The sequence below is a fragment of the Agelaius tricolor genome, unplaced genomic scaffold, assembly GCF_023055355.1.
Source record: "Agelaius tricolor isolate 1412-34295 unplaced genomic scaffold, bAgeTri1.0.p SCAF_5, whole genome shotgun sequence".
Classification (NCBI taxonomy): Eukaryota; Metazoa; Chordata; class Aves; order Passeriformes; family Icteridae; genus Agelaius; species Agelaius tricolor.
In genome coordinates this window covers 46920612-46937739 of record NW_027269265.1, presented here as the reverse complement: position 1 = coordinate 46937739, position 17128 = coordinate 46920612, and the positions used below count along the sequence as shown (strand labels likewise).

At 51.2% G+C, this 17128-nt stretch overlaps 1 protein-coding gene across 1 annotated transcript; it reads left to right on the top strand.

Moving 5' to 3' along the window:
• Positions 1-558: 558 nt before the first annotated feature.
• Positions 559-16256, top strand: CTSD (cathepsin D). The gene is made up of 9 exons (XM_071427741.1): positions 559-996; positions 1446-1602; positions 3800-3923; positions 5524-5642; positions 9130-9329; positions 10461-10583; positions 11747-11891; positions 12836-12934; positions 13497-16256. The coding sequence occupies exons 1-9, from the start codon at positions 935-937 to the stop codon at positions 13656-13658; spliced, it is 1191 nt and encodes a 396-aa protein (XP_071283842.1). The 5' UTR covers positions 559-934; the 3' UTR covers positions 13659-16256.
• The last annotated feature ends 872 nt before the right edge of the window (positions 16257-17128 follow it).

Sequence of the window (17128 nt, the reverse complement as noted above, 5' to 3'; positions counted from 1 at the left end):
TGGTGAAGAGCCCATCCCAGTACTCAGTCTGCGTTTTGAGGAAAGGGCAGACCTCAGGGACTGCTGGTGGCCTGTGTCCCCCCGGGCTCTGCCCTGCACCAGCATCGTTCTCGGTGGCTGCAGGTGGCACAGTACCACCACAGTGCATTTTGAGGGGGGGCAGATATGGCTTGACATCCCCTCCCGGCCCCCTCACTGTGCTTCCCAAAAAAGCTGTGGCCTAGGATATGCCCATCTTCTCCAGAAACACCCAGCTCGGAGGGATTGGAGGGATGAGTCCCTCAAACTGGAGGTGTCCTGGGGCCAGGGAGAAACACGGGGCTGGGGAGCTGCCACGGCCCCCTGGGCAGGGGTGCACAGTGAAACACTGAACCCTGCACAGCGGTGACAGCGGGTGGCAGGGTGGCCCAGGCCCCTGAGCAGCCGAGCCCCGCGAGGAACTGGGGGTCTGCTGCCTGGGGCTGTGCGTGTGTCCTGCGTCCCCTCTTTCCACTCCCCTGGGGAAAAAAACCGCCAGATAACCTGGAAAGAAAAAGAAAAAAAAAAAAAAAAACAGCCCAGTAGAAGGAAGCTAGAGGCAGCCCAGAACGGGGCACGCGCGGCCGGGCAGGCATCTCGTGACTGATTTCATGGTGTTTATTCCCCTTTCCCGGGGGCTGAGTCACGGCCCGAGGCGCCGGGGGTCAGCCCGGGGGGAGCCGTGAGGCGGCGCCCCCAGCCCCGCGCCCGATCCCCGCTCCCCGCCCCGGCCCGCCCTCACGTGACGCCGCTGGTTGCAATTTTAGACCGTCAGCTGACTCCAGAAATCCGTGGAGAGGGGCCGCTCTGCCTACAAAAACAGGGACAGAAAGCGAGAGCGGCGTCGCGGCCTCTCAGCGTCGGGACCTCCAGCCTCTCACCCCTCGCCACCGCCGCCAGCAGCGCCATCGCCGCCATGGGCCTCCGCGGCCTCCTCCTGCTGCTCGCCCTGGCCGGGTCCTGCGCCGCCCTCATCAGGTGAGAGGAGGGGGTTCCTCAGGGGCTGCTGAGCCCTCCGGGTTGCGAGGGACACGGGAGAAGCACCCCCGGTGCTGCTGCAGCGGTGCCCTCCGAGCTCCTCTCGCAGCCCTCCATAGCGGGTGGCTCCCCTCCATCAAAGCGAGGAGGGGAAGGTTCGGAACATCCCCCTCATCCTGAGCATGGAGGGGCCTCTCCCCAGCTTCCCCTACACCTGGTTACCCTCTGGCAGCCCGCCGGCCTTTCCCCCTGTCCCCTGGCTTTGGGAAAAACACCGACCGCAGCGCGGCGAGGGGGATCTGGCATAGGGTGCTGGCAGGAGCCCAAACCTCACATACCTCGTCCTGGGGCGTCCCCTGTTTTGAGTGGAGCCCTGCTGTCCCCCTTCCCTAGGTATCCCTGCCCTACACACCCCCTTTAACAGGTGTGTGTTTGCCGTCCCCACACAGGATCCCCCTGACCAAGTTCCCTTCCATGCGGCGGATCCTGAGAGAGGCGGGCAGTGAAATCCCAGATATGAATGCCATCACCGAGTCCATCAAGTACAAGCTGGGCTTTGCCGAGGAGGGTAAACCCACTCCGGAGATTTTGAAGAACTACATGGATGTGAGTAACAACCCCCCTGCAGACCATCCCCTGCACTGCAGCGGACCCCAGCACAATGTCACTTGTAGGGGTGCCCATCTCAGGGGGGGTGAGACATGCCAGCCTCCCACCATCCAGGAAAGCAAAGGAGGGAGAGATGTTGATCCTGTAGGACAGATTGATGCACCCCCGTGGCTTAGTGAGTCGGTACCAAAAGGTGTTTCCCATTATTACTAAATTAAAAATACTAATACTAGTAATTATAACAACAACAAACAACCCACTGCCACCCAAGCAGGAGCTTTTCAGTTTGTGACCTATTTCCTTTCCCCTTTGTCACTAATTAACAATCATAAATAGGGGCCTGCTCACTTACAATCCTTCCTAGCATCTTCTGGCCATTTAGACTCTACTTTTGGCAAGACAGGGGCATAAAAATCATGCTCCACTCCTTGAGAATGCTAGCTTACTATGGTCCTGGGGATGCAGGACCCTTCCTCTCAGTATCCTTCATCTTTCACACTGCCCTGGGAAAAACCACCCTTTATCTCTACTTTCTTGTCAGCAGCTTAGGGAGCAAAGCCAGCTGGGTGGTGGCAGAAAGAGAAGCCAGATAAAGGGCATGAAGTTTGCCCTTGCCCTGCTGCCAGACACGTGTGGGGTTTACTATTTCAGGGTTCCTTACCGGGCAGTGTAGGATATGAGCATTGGCTGGCAGAATAAACCTGGGCCCAGATATTTAGGCATTAATTCAGCGTATGTTTCCCTGCTGCCCTTCCCCAGCGGCTCTTGTCACCCAGCCAGGGCCCTCCTGTCCTGGGAAGGGCCACCGGTGTTTCAGTTGGCAGTGTTGAAAGGCAGGGCGAGCGGTTGTGTCACGGTGCTGTCTCTTGCAGCCACTGCTCAGACTGCCACTCAGGGCAGCACTGTTTTCCCTTGTCACAGAGGCACCAATCCAACCTGTGGTGGCAGATAAAGGACGGCTGAGTCCCTCCCAGCCTGGCTGAGAATACTTTTGCTGCCAAATGAATTCTCAGGACAAACCCCACTAGCCTGTGTGCTTCCTGCCCTGGGACCCTTCATGGGTTTATGTATGTGACAAACGGAGCCCCTGTACTGGGGGTTAATTTTCAAGCCCCAGCAATAATTACAGAACCACTGGAAGCAAGTGCTGCCTCCCCATTATGGCTAATTGCAATGTTGCAATGGATTGTTAATTACTTAGTGAGCGAAGCCTTGCAAACTGAGCGCACAGGAGGTGAACAGCTTTGATAATCCTGTTTTCTTCCCTTCCCCCCTTTCCCCCCTCTTAATTAAGTACATGTGGGGTTTGGAAAGGCTACTGGCTGACTTCCCTTGCTTCTCCAGCCTTCTCTCCAGAACCCTGAACCAGCTGCTCCCCAGGCAGGACACAGCTCCCTGCCTGTTTGGGAGGACTGGGGAAAAATGAGTCCATGTAGCACCTGCCTATCATTCTCTCTCTTCTGTGGAGAGAAGGATACTTTGCCAACAACTCAGCCATTCAGGTTTCTTCCAGTCCCAGCAGAAATGTAGTCTTAGAGCATAGGTGTATCCATCAGATACCTGTGCTACAGGGACTTCTCCCAATCTTTCACCCTGGAGGCCTAAATCCATCTCTGGTGGTGCTGCTCATGCTCTTTGCTCCCACCACTCCTCCAGTCTTCCACCTGAGCATTTGTTTATCCCCCCCCATTCCCAGAGCTCACCAGGAGGCACCAAAACCTCCAGCAGCTGTACCTCCACCTGCAGTGGGCAGTGCTGCTGCTTGCTGCAGCCCACAGTTTCTCTGCAAACCCATGAGCAAAGCAGCTTCCCAGCCAGTTTCAGCTTTTCAATAACGCAGGTGTTTTGCTTGGCTTCCTTCCATCATTTTTTCTCATCCTTGTAGTGAACTGCATGTTAGCCTGCAGACCTTCCCCCTTCTCTTCTTCTCTGTCTCCGTGCCCCAAATGTCCTCCCCCGCACGCACCCATCCCACTTGTCCTCAGTTTATCCTTTTCACACCCACTGTAATGAACGCTGAAGGGGAACCTCCCTTCCAGAGGAAAAAGGTTGGGAACCCATCAGTGCCAAAACCAAGAGGAGGGCAATATCTAGATAAGCTGATCCTCTATTCAACCCTAAGAGATTTTTTGATCTCTAATCCCTGCTTTTAGCCAGCTGCCTATGCTCAAGGCTCCCTTCTTCTGCTTTGCAGGCCCAGTATTTCGGTGTGATCGGTATTGGAACACCCCCCCAGAATTTCACCGTCATCTTTGACACTGGCTCCTCCAACCTCTGGGTGCCATCTGTGCACTGTTCCATACTGGACATCGCCTGCAGTAAGTGTCACGGGTGCCAGAAGCTGCTAAACAGCTTCTCCTTCCCTGCAAAATGCAGAGCCTTGCATTGCAAGAGGAGAAACTGAGGCAGCAGTGTGAAAGGACTTGCCAGAGGCTGATGGGCTTTTTAGGGTGAGAGCTAGAAATCCATCTTCCTGCATCCATCCTTCATTAGTCCTTTCCTGGGTTTTTTCTTTTTCAAGTAACTCCTATACAGGGCCAAATCTTCTCCAACAGCTTCAGCCCTACAGCAGGGGAGCAGCATCATTGGCTGTGATGTTTCTCCCCAAATTATAGACCAGTGCTGCTGTTATCCCATTGCACAAGGCTGACTTTTTAAAGTCAGCCTCTTGCCAGATCTGATACAAACTGTCCTAGTTTCTGGTTTATTGCTGCACAGAGCATGTGTGTGCATGTTTATGGAGTTATAATTAACGAGAGCCAGGTAGGCACAATGAAATGAGAATGTCTTAGGGACTGCAAGTTTTTTTTTTATTCTGTGGCATTCCTATGCAATAAACTTCCACAGCTGAAGATGTCAAACACGGCTATGGCAAAATGCCATTCAAAAGCCACTGGTTGTGCTGCTTTAGCAAAGTGGAGAAACCTGTGGAGTCAACAACTGCAACCATGAAAGGCATTCCACAGTGCTCATTGGGAGTAGAGTGGAAATTGGGACTTCTTGTACAGACACCTTCTCTTTGCATATGTGAAACAAGATTTAGGACACTGACAGGGTGGTGAGGTTCAGACCTGGTATGCCAAGGGGGTTCCTGATTTGTAGCAGGGAGATGGTTTCTCAAGGCAGTGCCTCGGGACATGCTGGGACCAAAGGGCTCATTTTATGAATATACAAGGAGCTTAAAACCTCCTGCCAGACTGGAATCCAAACTGGGACCCAGACAGCCTAGCTGGGAAACTCCTTGTGTAGCTCTGTTCACTTTGTGCAGGGCTCGGCTGGTTCATCCTCAGCTGCTGTCTGCACCACTCAGCAGCCAGCCATGGGACTGCACTGGCCAGCTCGTGACTCGGGAGCAGTCTGGGGAGGAGGAATCTGCCTGCCCATAAAACCAGGGATATCCTACAGCTCCCAACCCAGCCAAGGGGAAAAGCAGCTTAGGTTAGGGGAAAGCCCTTCTCCTCTGCAAATAAAGGGATATTTTGAGTTCTTTCTGTACTAAAAACAATTTTTGAAAAATTTCCAGCTACTCCTAGTAAAAGAAACAGATAAGTCCATGAGGTGAAAACGTTCCTGCCCCGAGCAGACTATATTTAAAGCCACCCTGGTTCTCCATGGCATGTGGAGGGATACATTTTGCTCTGCTGACTAACACACCACACCAACCACATAACCTCTAGGCTTTTAATACCAGTGGCCAAATCGGATTTAACAGCCTGAATTGGATCTGCCCACCTAATTCCCTAGACACTGGAAATGCTTTGTTAAGCAATCTGGGCTTGGCAAACCCTGGGTTCAGGCCCATCTTCTTATCATTGAGTGTCCATTTGTCAGGATAACCTAGATGATGTGGGGTTAGGTTTTGGGGAACTGTAGGTGTAAAGGAGCACTAATGCTGTGTGTCCCCTTTCCCAACTGCAGTGGTGCACCACAAGTATGACTCTTCTAAATCCAGCACCTATGAGAAGAACGGCACCAAGTTTGCCATCCGCTATGGGACAGGGAGCCTTTCCGGGTTCCTCAGCCAAGACGTGGTCACGGTGAGTCACGACTGCCCCAGACTGCTTTCAGTAGAGAGCTCGGAGCTGTTAGATTTCAGTGATCTCCTTCTTGAGTGTCCTACTCTTATAGAACACCCTTCAGTGCTGTGTTTCCAAGTGCTTTGAAATGATATGGTAATGATGTCTGTTAAGGTAGCAGTAACCATGGCAGGCTAAGAAGGGTGAAGATAGTAATCTGCAGGTCAGCAGGCTTGGAGTGGGGACTGCTCACATGGTGCCACTGCAAACATGGTTTCTGGCCATACTTCCAACCCTTTTCCTGGTGACCCCAAAAACTTACCAGTCCAAGATATGCCAACACCACTGCACAGACTGCTGGTGATGCCCAGCTTGTTCTTGGCCAATATCCACACATTAGCGGATGCCCACATGGGCAGCTGCCCATGTACAGACCAGAAAAGTCTCTTTACTGCCCCATCCTGGTCTCACATCATGAACTGGTGTTTATGCTTATAAAGGCTGGGGGACACCCTGGGGGTATTCAGTGTGCAGCTTGAGTTAGTTGTGTGGTGGTTGCTTCACAGTTTGCTTTTCAGCAAACAAAGCCTGAGCTTTCTGTCCTGTGAAGGACAAGTGCCTTTCATGACTTCCTCCCAGGTACAGATGCTCAGGAGAGTTTGCCAGCTGCCAAACATCAGGGGTGCATGTGCTCTCAGATTACTTGCTCTCCTGGCAGGGATCAGAGCATATGTTTGCTTTGCAGGGGGGGAGAAACAAAGCAAAAGTTTTGAACAAGCACATAAATCTGGGGATTTAGAGGTTTCTGTTCAGGTTCAGCTGAAAAGTATTGGCTTACCAATTTCATCAGAATCAAAAAGTATCCAGGAGAAGCTTAAAGTGTGTGACTTGCAGGATGCACTCTTTAGCCCATTCTTACAGCATGAAGATTTCAGGCTAGCCTGGAAGCATCAGCTGTTGCCTCTGTGCTGCATCCAGAGATGCAGTAAGGCAAACAGCAAACTTCATTGTCCTTAGAAAGTGTGGGATTAATGCAAGGGCTGAAATGAGTCAGAAAGAAGATTGCCGTTTTTTCTCTTTTTTTGTTTGTAATTGTCACCCTAGTCCCTGTTTGCTGACTAGTTCTCCATTTCCCAGCAGCTCAGAGGAAAGATTTTGTGCCTCAGTTTGTTTGGGAATTGTACCATTTGTTTTCTGTCTGCAAGAAGAGAAACCTCTTGCATGGAGCTTAGCAATGTCCCAGTTGTAATAGGCATGAGCAGGGGTGACAGAGGGTCAGGGACCTTCAGCTTGGACACATGGATGCATCCTCTGATGCACAACATGTTGTAGGCAAGCTCCCAGTCAGGTATAATCTTGAAAGAAAGACATTGAAATAACCTTCAAGGGTGACCCTCTTGGCTCCAGCCATTCTGGTGGGTGGAAGCAGCCACAGCAACCTCTGGTAGCGCTGACATCTGACCAAAAGATGCTTGTTGGGTGGTAGTCCAGAGTCCTCCAGCCCTAATGGTTTTTTGAGAGGGTGATGAGCTCATGTCAAACATCCTCTCTCATTCTGTGGAGGAGCAATGCCCTGTAGCTCTGCACTCTGCAGGGCTGCTTGCTCTCCAAAGAGCAGCAGGTTCAGCCAGACCTCTGCTCCTCAGACATCTCATTTCTTTATCATAGCCCAACCTTGGGATGTCCTTCAAGGACAGCAGAGGAAACTGAGCTGGCCGTGGGGCACAGTGTCTTTCCCATGACTGCAGTGCAGATAGACTGCACAGATTACTTTCCTTGCCTCTCCCTTGTGCCTCTACATCCCAAGCCCTGGTGCCAAGCTATGCCTTAGAGGCCCTCACCTCTTGGTCTGCCTTTGCCATCCAGTGCTTAACTGCTGGCTGAGGCCACCAACAAGGAGGCCAGGTGAGCTGTGGAGTGCTGACACCCATCTGCAAAGAGCTGGAGGGTGGCCACCACACGGCCATCCACTGGTCATGATTTTTGTTGCTCAGTTTCGGGGCAAGAGCCAGCCAAGAGACAGAGACAAAGGATCTGTGACCTGGCAGGAGCACTCTGCTAAAGATGGTCTTGGGTTTCAGCCCTGCTGTGGACCAAGTGCAGGCAGGGTCTGTTGAGAATCCATGACTGGGCAGAAATCTGCCTCCCCCTTGGGATGTGCAAGCAGAGCAATATTCAAACAAACCTGACACTCAGTGTTATCAGTCCATTGCATTTTACTCTAAGTAGAAGCTTCACTGAACTCTCCAAGCTGCTGAGGATCAGTGGTGCCAAGGGGTGGCTTTTGTACACCCGGGGTGTACAAGTGGGGCAGGCGCTGGCGAGCGGATGCGATGCTGTGCGCGATTTCCCCCACATCCTGCCCTGTGGCTTTTAGCTTTCGCAAGGCTCGATTGCCCTTTCCTAGTGCAGTCCTCCAATACCATTAAAGGCAGCACTGCTGTCCCAGCCTTGTGCTGTCTAGCCTGGGGGGATATTAGTAATTTACAGGGATCGTTATCTGCCATCAGGTAGGAGAGGCCAGCTTGTCAGTCCAGCCTGGCTCACTACAGGGCTGCTAGCTGCAGGCTGAGAGGCTGAAATTGTCCTAGTGTGGATGCTAAAATTGCCTCTGGTCAGCCAGAAGCTCACAAGCCTCCTGAACTGCTAGAGCCAGAAGCCAGCAGATGCATCCTGCTCCCCATCATCAGAACTATCCTCCTTTCTCTGGTCATCTTCTTTCTGGGGATCTGCCCTTGGAAGGCGTTTCAGCTTTCCAGTGGGGAATGCCAGTCCTTCTGAAGGCTGGCAAGGGCGATGACCTTTGAATTCTCAGTACTCTGCTTGCTATTTTCGTGCTTCATGCTCAACCTCACTTTCTTGTCTGGGTCTTCTCCGCTTTCACGGGAGGTCTCTGCAGGCTGGCTGCTCTTCCAAGAGATTCAGCAATATCCTCGGGATGTTTCTTATGGAGGGGAGATCACAGGGATAGTGGGCAGAGGTGGGAGGGATTTGTGCTCCCAGCTGAGGATGGGTGCAGCACCCAAGGAGGTAGGATACACAGATGACTTAGAAGATGTCCAGAGTGGGGAAGAAGATAAAAGGAACAGCACAAGAGCTTTTCAGACTGGGAGGAAATTATGAAGTAAGTGATAGAGGAGGAAATGGAGGAGGGACAAATGGATATGGGTCCTCTGTACTAAGAGGAGGGGCTGCAGAACAGCAAGGCCAGTGCTGGGACACTGCAAAAGGCTAAAGGGATTCTTCTTAAAAATATGCTGGGCTTTGCAGGGATTTGGGAGGTTCCACTGAGCCAGAGTTGCCAGTCTCTTCCCCTGACAAGAGTGGCACCAGGGTATCTGGTTTCTGCAGCTGCCTACAAATGCAGTGGTGGAAGCAGGCAGGAGTGTGGCAACACATTGAGGGATGTGCTACAGCCTCTGTTCAGTGAGGGTCTGTTACCACCCACATCCCTTGAGTCGGTTTTCTTTACAATCTGCTTTTCCCTTCCCTCTCCATCTCCCCACAGTTTGGTGACTTGAAAATCGTGGATCAGACCTTTGGGGAGGCCACGAAGCAGCCAGGCATAACATTTGTCGCTGCCAAGTTTGATGGTATCCTGGGCCTGGCATTCCCAAAGATCTCTGTGGAGGGCGCCGAGCCTTTCTTCGATAACGTCATGAAACAGAAGCTGGTCGAGAAAAATATGTTCTCTTTTTACCTGAACAGGTAGTGTTGGTTGGCACACCCCTGGTTGCAAGGGCAAGCCCAGTGGGCTTTTCTCTGTTTTCCAGTAGCACATCTGCTGTTTTACACTCTGGACAGCACTTCCCAGTTGGGGAAGGCACAGCAAGTTCTGCTTGCAGGAGCAGTCAGGACAAAATCTCTTACGTTTGCTGCTCTGAAGTAAGAAGAAGGGAAGTAGAAATGCAGTTCTTTTACTGATAAACAGCTGGGTGGATCTGTGACCAGATTTCTTAACTGATGAATAGACAGAGAGTGTTTCCAGAGGAAAGAGAAATAAAAATAAGTGGGGCTGTGTTCATGAGATTGATATTAGTGCAGTCCCTTTTGAGAGGTAAACAGCCCTAGTCTGCTGCCAAAATCTGTAAGCCATGTGGTCACCACCATGTCACCTCCCCAGCAAGGGTGCCCCCCATCAGTCATCACTAATGAGGGGGGCAGTGCTCTCTCACCACCCTGGGAGATCCTCCTCTGCAGCTGCCAGCACCTTCCCACCCACTGCTGCTCCCTGCAGGACACGCCATCACTTTCCTGGCACCACGGCAGCAACTCTGAACTACTTCAGCCCAAAAAGTAGCATGCCTGGGGCAGAGAGGGCTGCTGCTGGCCATTCAAGCACCAGCCCTCCCCCATCACCATATTTCTTCCCATCTGCTCAGCAGTGAGCTCTTATCTGATGGTAACCTTGAGGATTCACTTCAAGGCTGCTGGTTGGCAGAGTTGAGTGCAGATAACCTAACCCTGCATCAGCTGTGTCCGGCCCTGCACAGGCACTTTTTACAAACTGATTCAGGAAGTCCCTGTGTCAGTGCTTAGTTCCCTTTTGCCATCCCCCTTCCCTTCCATGAGTTTCTTCAGGTTTCTCTGAGAAAGTACCAGGTGAAAAGCTGCAGGATGCTTTGACTGGGCCAAAATATTCCTATTTCCCCATCCCAGCCTATTTCACAGTACCTGCCCTTATATTGATAGAATATAGCATGACATAATTTATCTGTCTCCAGTACTGTTAATGCTGTGCTTCACCTCCAAGCACCCCAGCAGGTGTTTTGGGAGGCATTGAAGCAGGTTGTTCTCACCCAGCCCTTGATGTTCACAGGTTTGGTTGTTGTTTTTCAGAGATCCCTCTGGTGTCCCTGGCGGTGAGATGGTCCTGGGAGGGACTGACCCCAAGTATTACAAGGGCGAGTTCAGCTGGTTTAATGTGACACGCAAGGCCTACTGGCAGATCCACATGGACTCGTAAGTTCCCCATCCACCTAACTACATGCAGGGGGTCACATGTGCTGACAGCACAGGCCTGAGGTTTCAGTGAGACCCTCCTCGAAAAGGAATCATCCCTGCAAAACATCCACACCAAAAAAAGCAGATTAAATCCCACCCTAGGACTGGATTGTTTGTCGCTGGAAGGAGACAAAAGGCAGAAGCCATAAGGAGATGTTCTGCAAAATCCTTTCCTCTTGTTTGTGCCTTGACCCGTGACCTTTGAAAGGATGCCTGCTGCATCCCTGCAAAGCAGAGAAGAATGCCAGTGTGTCCTCCTTGCAGGCAGGGCGAGCCCCATAGATGAAGCCCCAGTTGTGCTCAGCTCTCAGCAAGGCCTGAGCTGCATGGCTGTCCTGCACACAGCTCCGGAGGAGCAGGATGAGGCCTCAGGAAGCCAGCCCTTGACTGAAGGGCACGGCGCAGCAATCAGCGCGCATTGTTGGAGGCACAGGGGAGGAGAGCAGGCTGAGCTGATGGCCGCCAGCCCCACGGTCTATTCTGAGCTCTCCCACGTGATGGGAACTTAAAAGTGCCCTGTGATCAGAGTGTGTCCTTTTCCTGGGAATTGCATCCCTCCCCAGCGCGGCGTTTCAGTTCTCATTTTCCCCCAGAGCTGCAGCGTTGGCAGAGTATGGCAGACCCTTGGCGAGAAGGCTTTGTTTTTCTGCACTGCTGTGAAATGCAATGCGGGCGAGGAGGCCAAGCAGCTCCTGGCTTGCCTTTTCTCTGCACAGGAACCCTTCCCTTTCCCATGGCTGTCATAGCACCCTTTTAACCCTTTTTTTCCTGCAGTAGCACAGTACTGTAAAAGTCCATAATTCTTTGTCCTTAGCTCTCTCCCATGTCCATTAGCTGTGGCACTAGCTCTGGAGTGCAGGTAGCAGGCAGGGTATGAGGCAGCATCCAGGCTCTCTGCAGAAATGCAGTTACACTTCAAGGCACCTGCTCAGTCACGAGCAGACAACAGAGAGCCAGGGGGTCTGTGCATTGAGTTGGTGCTGCATCAGTGTTTCTGAACATCTGTCCTTCCTGGATGGGTGTCTCTTACAGCCCTCCCTTGCCTGCCTGCATACTGCTTCCTGCAGCCTTCTCTGGAAGGGCCTTTAAGGGTTGTCTAATGTCTGGGCATCTCTCCCCAGGGTGGATGTTGCCAACGGGCCAAGCGTGTGTGAGGGGGGCTGTGAGGCCATCGTGGACACAGGAACTTCACTCATCACTGGCCCCACCAAAGAAGTGAAGAAGATACAGCAGGCCATTGGTGCAAAACCACTCATAAAAGGCGAGGTGAGGCCGGGCTGAAAATGTGGGGGTCTATGGCCATCACAGCACCTATGCTTGCACCCTACTTTGTACCCAAATGCTTGTTGAGACCCTAGTCTTCTGCTCCCTCTCATCTTTGTTCCCAGGCTGTGCTCCTGGAAAAGCCACTGGCACAGCAGGGGCCCCTTCATCTCTTCACCATGGGCAGCATGCACTGCCCTACTCATGCTGACGGTTAGAAAGCCCAGGTCCCATGAACTTTGGGAAGCTTTGAGTCTCTTCTGCCACCCATCTCTGGAAGGTGGAAGAGAAGGGATCTGAGGTGCAGCTGAGACGAAGGATTCACATTAATATTAGTCCAGAGACACTTTAATTAAAGTATATTTCATGCAAATGGCAACTCTTTGTATGAAAGTTTTCAACCATCAAAGCTAATCTCACAAGACTATTTTCCCTCCCTAAAATTGTGGAAGAATATGGATTATAAAGACCCTGTAGAAAAAAATTGCCTTTTCTGAAAGCTCTCCCAAATCAGAGCCATGAGCATTTGTTGGGCTTTTCTGCAGTGTCAGAGACCCGAAGCTGCAGCAACAGTTGGCTTAGACCTGCCATCGTCCCCAAGGCTTGCCATTGTTAGTGAAACTGGTTTTGTCTGTGTACTGAGCCACAGCTGCCTCTCCTCTGCTAAAAACCCCCAGCCATGCCACATCAGCTGTGGCACCCTAGGACTCAGCAGAGCCAAAAGCTGAATCCAACATCTTTTGGCTCCATGCCTATCCATAAAGCCCTCTTGCCCCTCAACTTGGAGCCCTAGGCAGGGAGCAGACTATTTATCCCAGCTCGAGCTTCTGCACTCTTAAGCTGAGCTGGTTTTAGGGAAAACCACAGCAAAGATGTGACTGTGCTCAAGGAAGACTGTGGGAGAGTGTGGGAGGTCCAATCTAAAGCCTTTACTGTTGCAATTTCAGTACATAATTCCCTGTGAAAAAGTGCCAACCCTGCCTGTCGTCACAATGAAAATAGGAGGGAAGTCCTTCAGCCTCACAGGAGAAAACTATGTCCTCAAGGTACGTCCAGGCAGATTTTTCCGGCCTTATGCTTCTTCCCCAAGGCCTGGCTTTTGCTTCCACTGCAAAAAAAAACGAGAGCAGCCAAAGCAGTGCTGGAGCTGGTGCTCAGGAAGAAATCTGAAAGGTAGCAGGATGGTTAAGGAAGGGGGGGTAAGCTGTTGCATCACTTTCAACAAACATTTAGCTCTTTTCTGCTGCATTCTGGTGCCATGAGGCCAGCTTTATTATAGCAGAGGCCACCAGCCTGTCATTTAAGCCATCTGAATCAACTCACAAGGACCATCTTGTGCAGATCTTCACCAGTGGCTCTAATTCAGAGCTGTGTGGGCTGGGAGGTTTATGGCCATGTGCAGCTTTGCTTGATGCTTTAGTGCTTAAGGGAGGGGGAGCTGGGTTTGCAGTCACAGAAGCAGTGGGTTGGGGGTCACTTTTGCAATCTGTGGATCTCAGTCTGGGAGAGGCTGAAGCAAAGGCAGCCTTGCAGATGTTCTTGCCAAGCCTGCAAGGTTGAGGAAAGGGAATGGCCTGCTTAAATTGAATCTCTCACTCTTCTTTCTAGATGACAGCACAAGGAGAGACTATCTGCATGAGTGGCTTTTCAGGCCTGGACATCCCACCCCCCGGGGGCCCACTCTGGATCCTGGGAGATGTCTTTATTGGACCCTACTACTCCGCCTTTGACCGTGATAACAACCGTGTTGGCTTTGCCACAAGTGCCTAAACAGCTGCCCCCCACTGCCTCTGCCACACACACACTTAAACACACATGGGAGCTGTAGAGAAAGGTTACCAGTATTAGAAATCCAGTGAGTGGAAAGGAGAAAAAAAAAAAAAAGGAAAAAGAAATGGAACTAGATTTAAAACTACATGGAAAATAGTCATTAGTGCCCTGCTAGCTACTTTTTCCACTCTGAGTAAGTGGTGCTGGGAGGTCTCTAGCTGACAACTCCAGCTGGAGTAGTCCCTTGCTTTACTGCTAGGTCTTCCAGTAGTTCTTTTTAAGAATGATTCTCAGAGCTGAACAAGGCCCTCTCACATCTCCCAGCACTGGTGTCCTTCCTGGGGGGAGGGGGGGGGCAGCTGGCTGGAGCCAGCCCCTGGCACGTCTGTTCGTGCAGAGGGGCTGTGCTACAGCTCTTGGGTTTGGTCTTCTGCCCTGGGGGAGAGGGGACGAGGGCAGGCTGTCCTGCACATCAGTTCTTACTGCTTTTTCACTCATGAAGTGGGGGAGTGGATGGCCTGGGACAATCTGTCTTTATGACCCCTCCTTGGCAGGTTGAGGCAGTAACCAGTAGGTCATTTCTCAAGGAGTTTGTGCTGGTGTGGTCCTAGGAGAACATGTCCTGGGTTGCAGCAATGGGGAAGCATGGTAATGTGCCCAGAGGATGAGTTTCAGATCCTAAGGGCTGTGGTGGTGTGTTTTGTTCAGTGATGGCATTAGTGAGAGAGCTGGGAGGCATGGTGTCCACATCCCTGACATAATGGGACATGGGTTTGTAAGGGGGCTCTAGGCAGTGGGACTTTTCAGTCAGTATGAATATTAAGGGGGTCAAGATAGGTTATAATAGAGGTTACTTGAATTCAGGGCCATGAAGGTCAAGCCTTCTGCTGAGCAAAGTCATGTGGCACAAGTTCTCTTGAGTTTAGTGACCTTCTCCCAGGTTCCCCAAACAGCAGATCTTCCCAGCTTCAACCACAGCCAGTGAGTTGAGAATAATGTTTCCTGAAGCAACTAAGTGATCTACAGGCTGAAATCATACTGGTAAAATCTGTGTTTGTCAGCCACATAAGAGCTTTTGGAAACATGATTCACAGCATTTGGAACTGCCCAAAACTCAAGAGACAGTTGGCAGAACCAGCAAACCTCCTTGGCAGGAGGATGTCATGGTAGCTGCTGGACTTACATTCACTTTCCCTGCTGCCCTGTCCCAAAATCCAACTGCCTTTAACACCCTCTGTATCTGCTTTCCACTTCACTAACGCTGGTGAGGTCTGTTCATGTCCAGCTGTGTTGCAGAGAGAGTGAGGCACAATCCTGCTTCGGATTTAGCTGATTTAGCTGTGCACACAGATCCTCCCAGAGAACCGGGATCTGCGCATGCGGAGCCACTTGCTGGGCTGGCACTGGTAGGCAAACACTGGTGGAGCTGGGAGCATGATAAAATTAGTTTTAAGCAGTACTGGAAAGCAGAAGAGAGCCTGCCAAGAATCCCAGCCCCTGTGCTGGGAGTAAAAGACTCTCTTCATTTTCCCAGTGTGCTGGATCAGGTCCTGAAGTTAAGGGAGTGGCAGCAGATAAGGAACAAAGCTTGGAGTGGCAGAAAGATAAGATCAGTAGCGGCCATGACCTCAAACCAGGCTAAACAGATGGCAAAATCCTGGCTACCCAAAATTCACTGATAATCCTGCCAGCAGTAGCAGTGGGGCCAAGAAATTTTTTGAGAAAGGTCTTTGGGCAGTGAGAGAATAGACAGTTTTGCCCAGTGGAATAAGTTTGGCATTATAACCGTGCTTCACCTTGGGGGGGTCTGGCATGGACAGTGGGGACAGGCATAGGCACACATGGGACACATGCTTTGTCCCCTACAACCCCAGATGTGACAAATGCTGCTCCCCAAAGCTTGCTTCTGCCTCCTCATAATCTTCACCTGAAGCTCTGCATCTGGACACCAAAGGACATCTGTTTTAGACTGGTCAGAGAACAGTAGCAAGTAGCATGTTACCAAAAAAAAAAAAATCTTCAGTAGCTGCTCCAAAATTAGCAAATATTCAGCACCTCTCCAGAGATCTTCAGTTTCACACCAGTTAAGTTCTCTGAGTTCCTCCAAGTTCTGCTACATCCTTTCCCAGCCCCGGGATTTCTTCAGCATGGGAAGACAGAGTTGGCCGCTCGGGTACCTGCTGAACAGACCTGATGTGGAGGCTTGACATGGACCTGGCAGTGGCTTTTGAACATCTTCAGCATCAGATTGAAGTGGGATGTGCAGCACAGCTCCAGACGGAGCCCTTGGGCCGTGGCTGTGCTGGGCGTGGTCCCAGCACAGTGACTCCAGGGGGGCCGGGATCTGTCAGCAGGCAGGAGGCAGCTGCCTGGGAAAGCATGGCCCAGAGTGATGCTCTGAGTGACACACTGTAGGATAGGCTGGAGGACCAGTTCACTGCAGTCTTCCCTGAATAGGTCTCCTCTCCCTGTTCTGTTATTTGCATTTTTAAACCCATCTCTAATCGTGTGACTGGTTTTTTAAAATTATTTTGCTGTCAGAATTAATTGTCTCTTCACAGAACATTGAAACAGAAAATACAGTATTTTCCCCGTTAACTCTGAGAGTGGTCATTCTTTTGCAGTTTTAGATGCCAGACTTTGTGGGTGTGCAGAGACTGTGTCTCCCTGACCTATTGTCCCTGGACATCTGGTCACCCTCTTGTGTGGACTCCTGTGTGTTTCAGAAGGGCTTCTCCCCTTCTCTCTGATAAGGAAACATGCTAGACCCTGTTGGATTTGTCCTTTTCAATGGATTAAAACATAACCTCTGCAAGGTGACATGACAATGCCACCTGCCTGACCCAGCCCCACTGGGGCAGCAGGCACTCCCAGTGTCCATGCTGGCCTACAGCCTTCTCCTGGGGCCACACCTCCCCAGCTGAGTATTGCCAAGGGTAGTCTGTTTACAGGGAATCAAGCTGTCCCCTGATCATCTAGACCTGTTAGAACAAGCTCCTGCTTAGGATTAGAACAAGTTCCTGCTTAGGATTTGGAGTGGTCCTGTAGCAGCCAAAGCAGAACTTCAGTTTCTAAGTTTGGCCTAAAATCAACTAAAGGTGTGAAGTCTGGGGAAGTCCTGTAGCCCAGCGATGAACATGGTGTCGGGTTTTTTCAACAGTGTAGGAAAAATCCATCCCTCTTGCCTAGCTGTGTAATTTTTAGTCCCAGCTCTGCTGTATGGGAGCTGGAGACTGAAGCGGAATGAAGGCCCCATGTGCCAGGTGGAAGATAAGAGCTAATCCCTACTTTGAAAAAAGCATCATCTACATAAGCAAGATGGATGCAGCCAAGTCCCATCCCATCTTCTGAGCACAGATCTAAGCACACAGCTTAGCTGATTTCCCTACTGGCATTTCCTGAGCCTCTGTTCCCCCAGGATGCCTAAATTCCCCAATCAGCTGTTCCCCTATGTTAAAGAGATGGATTTA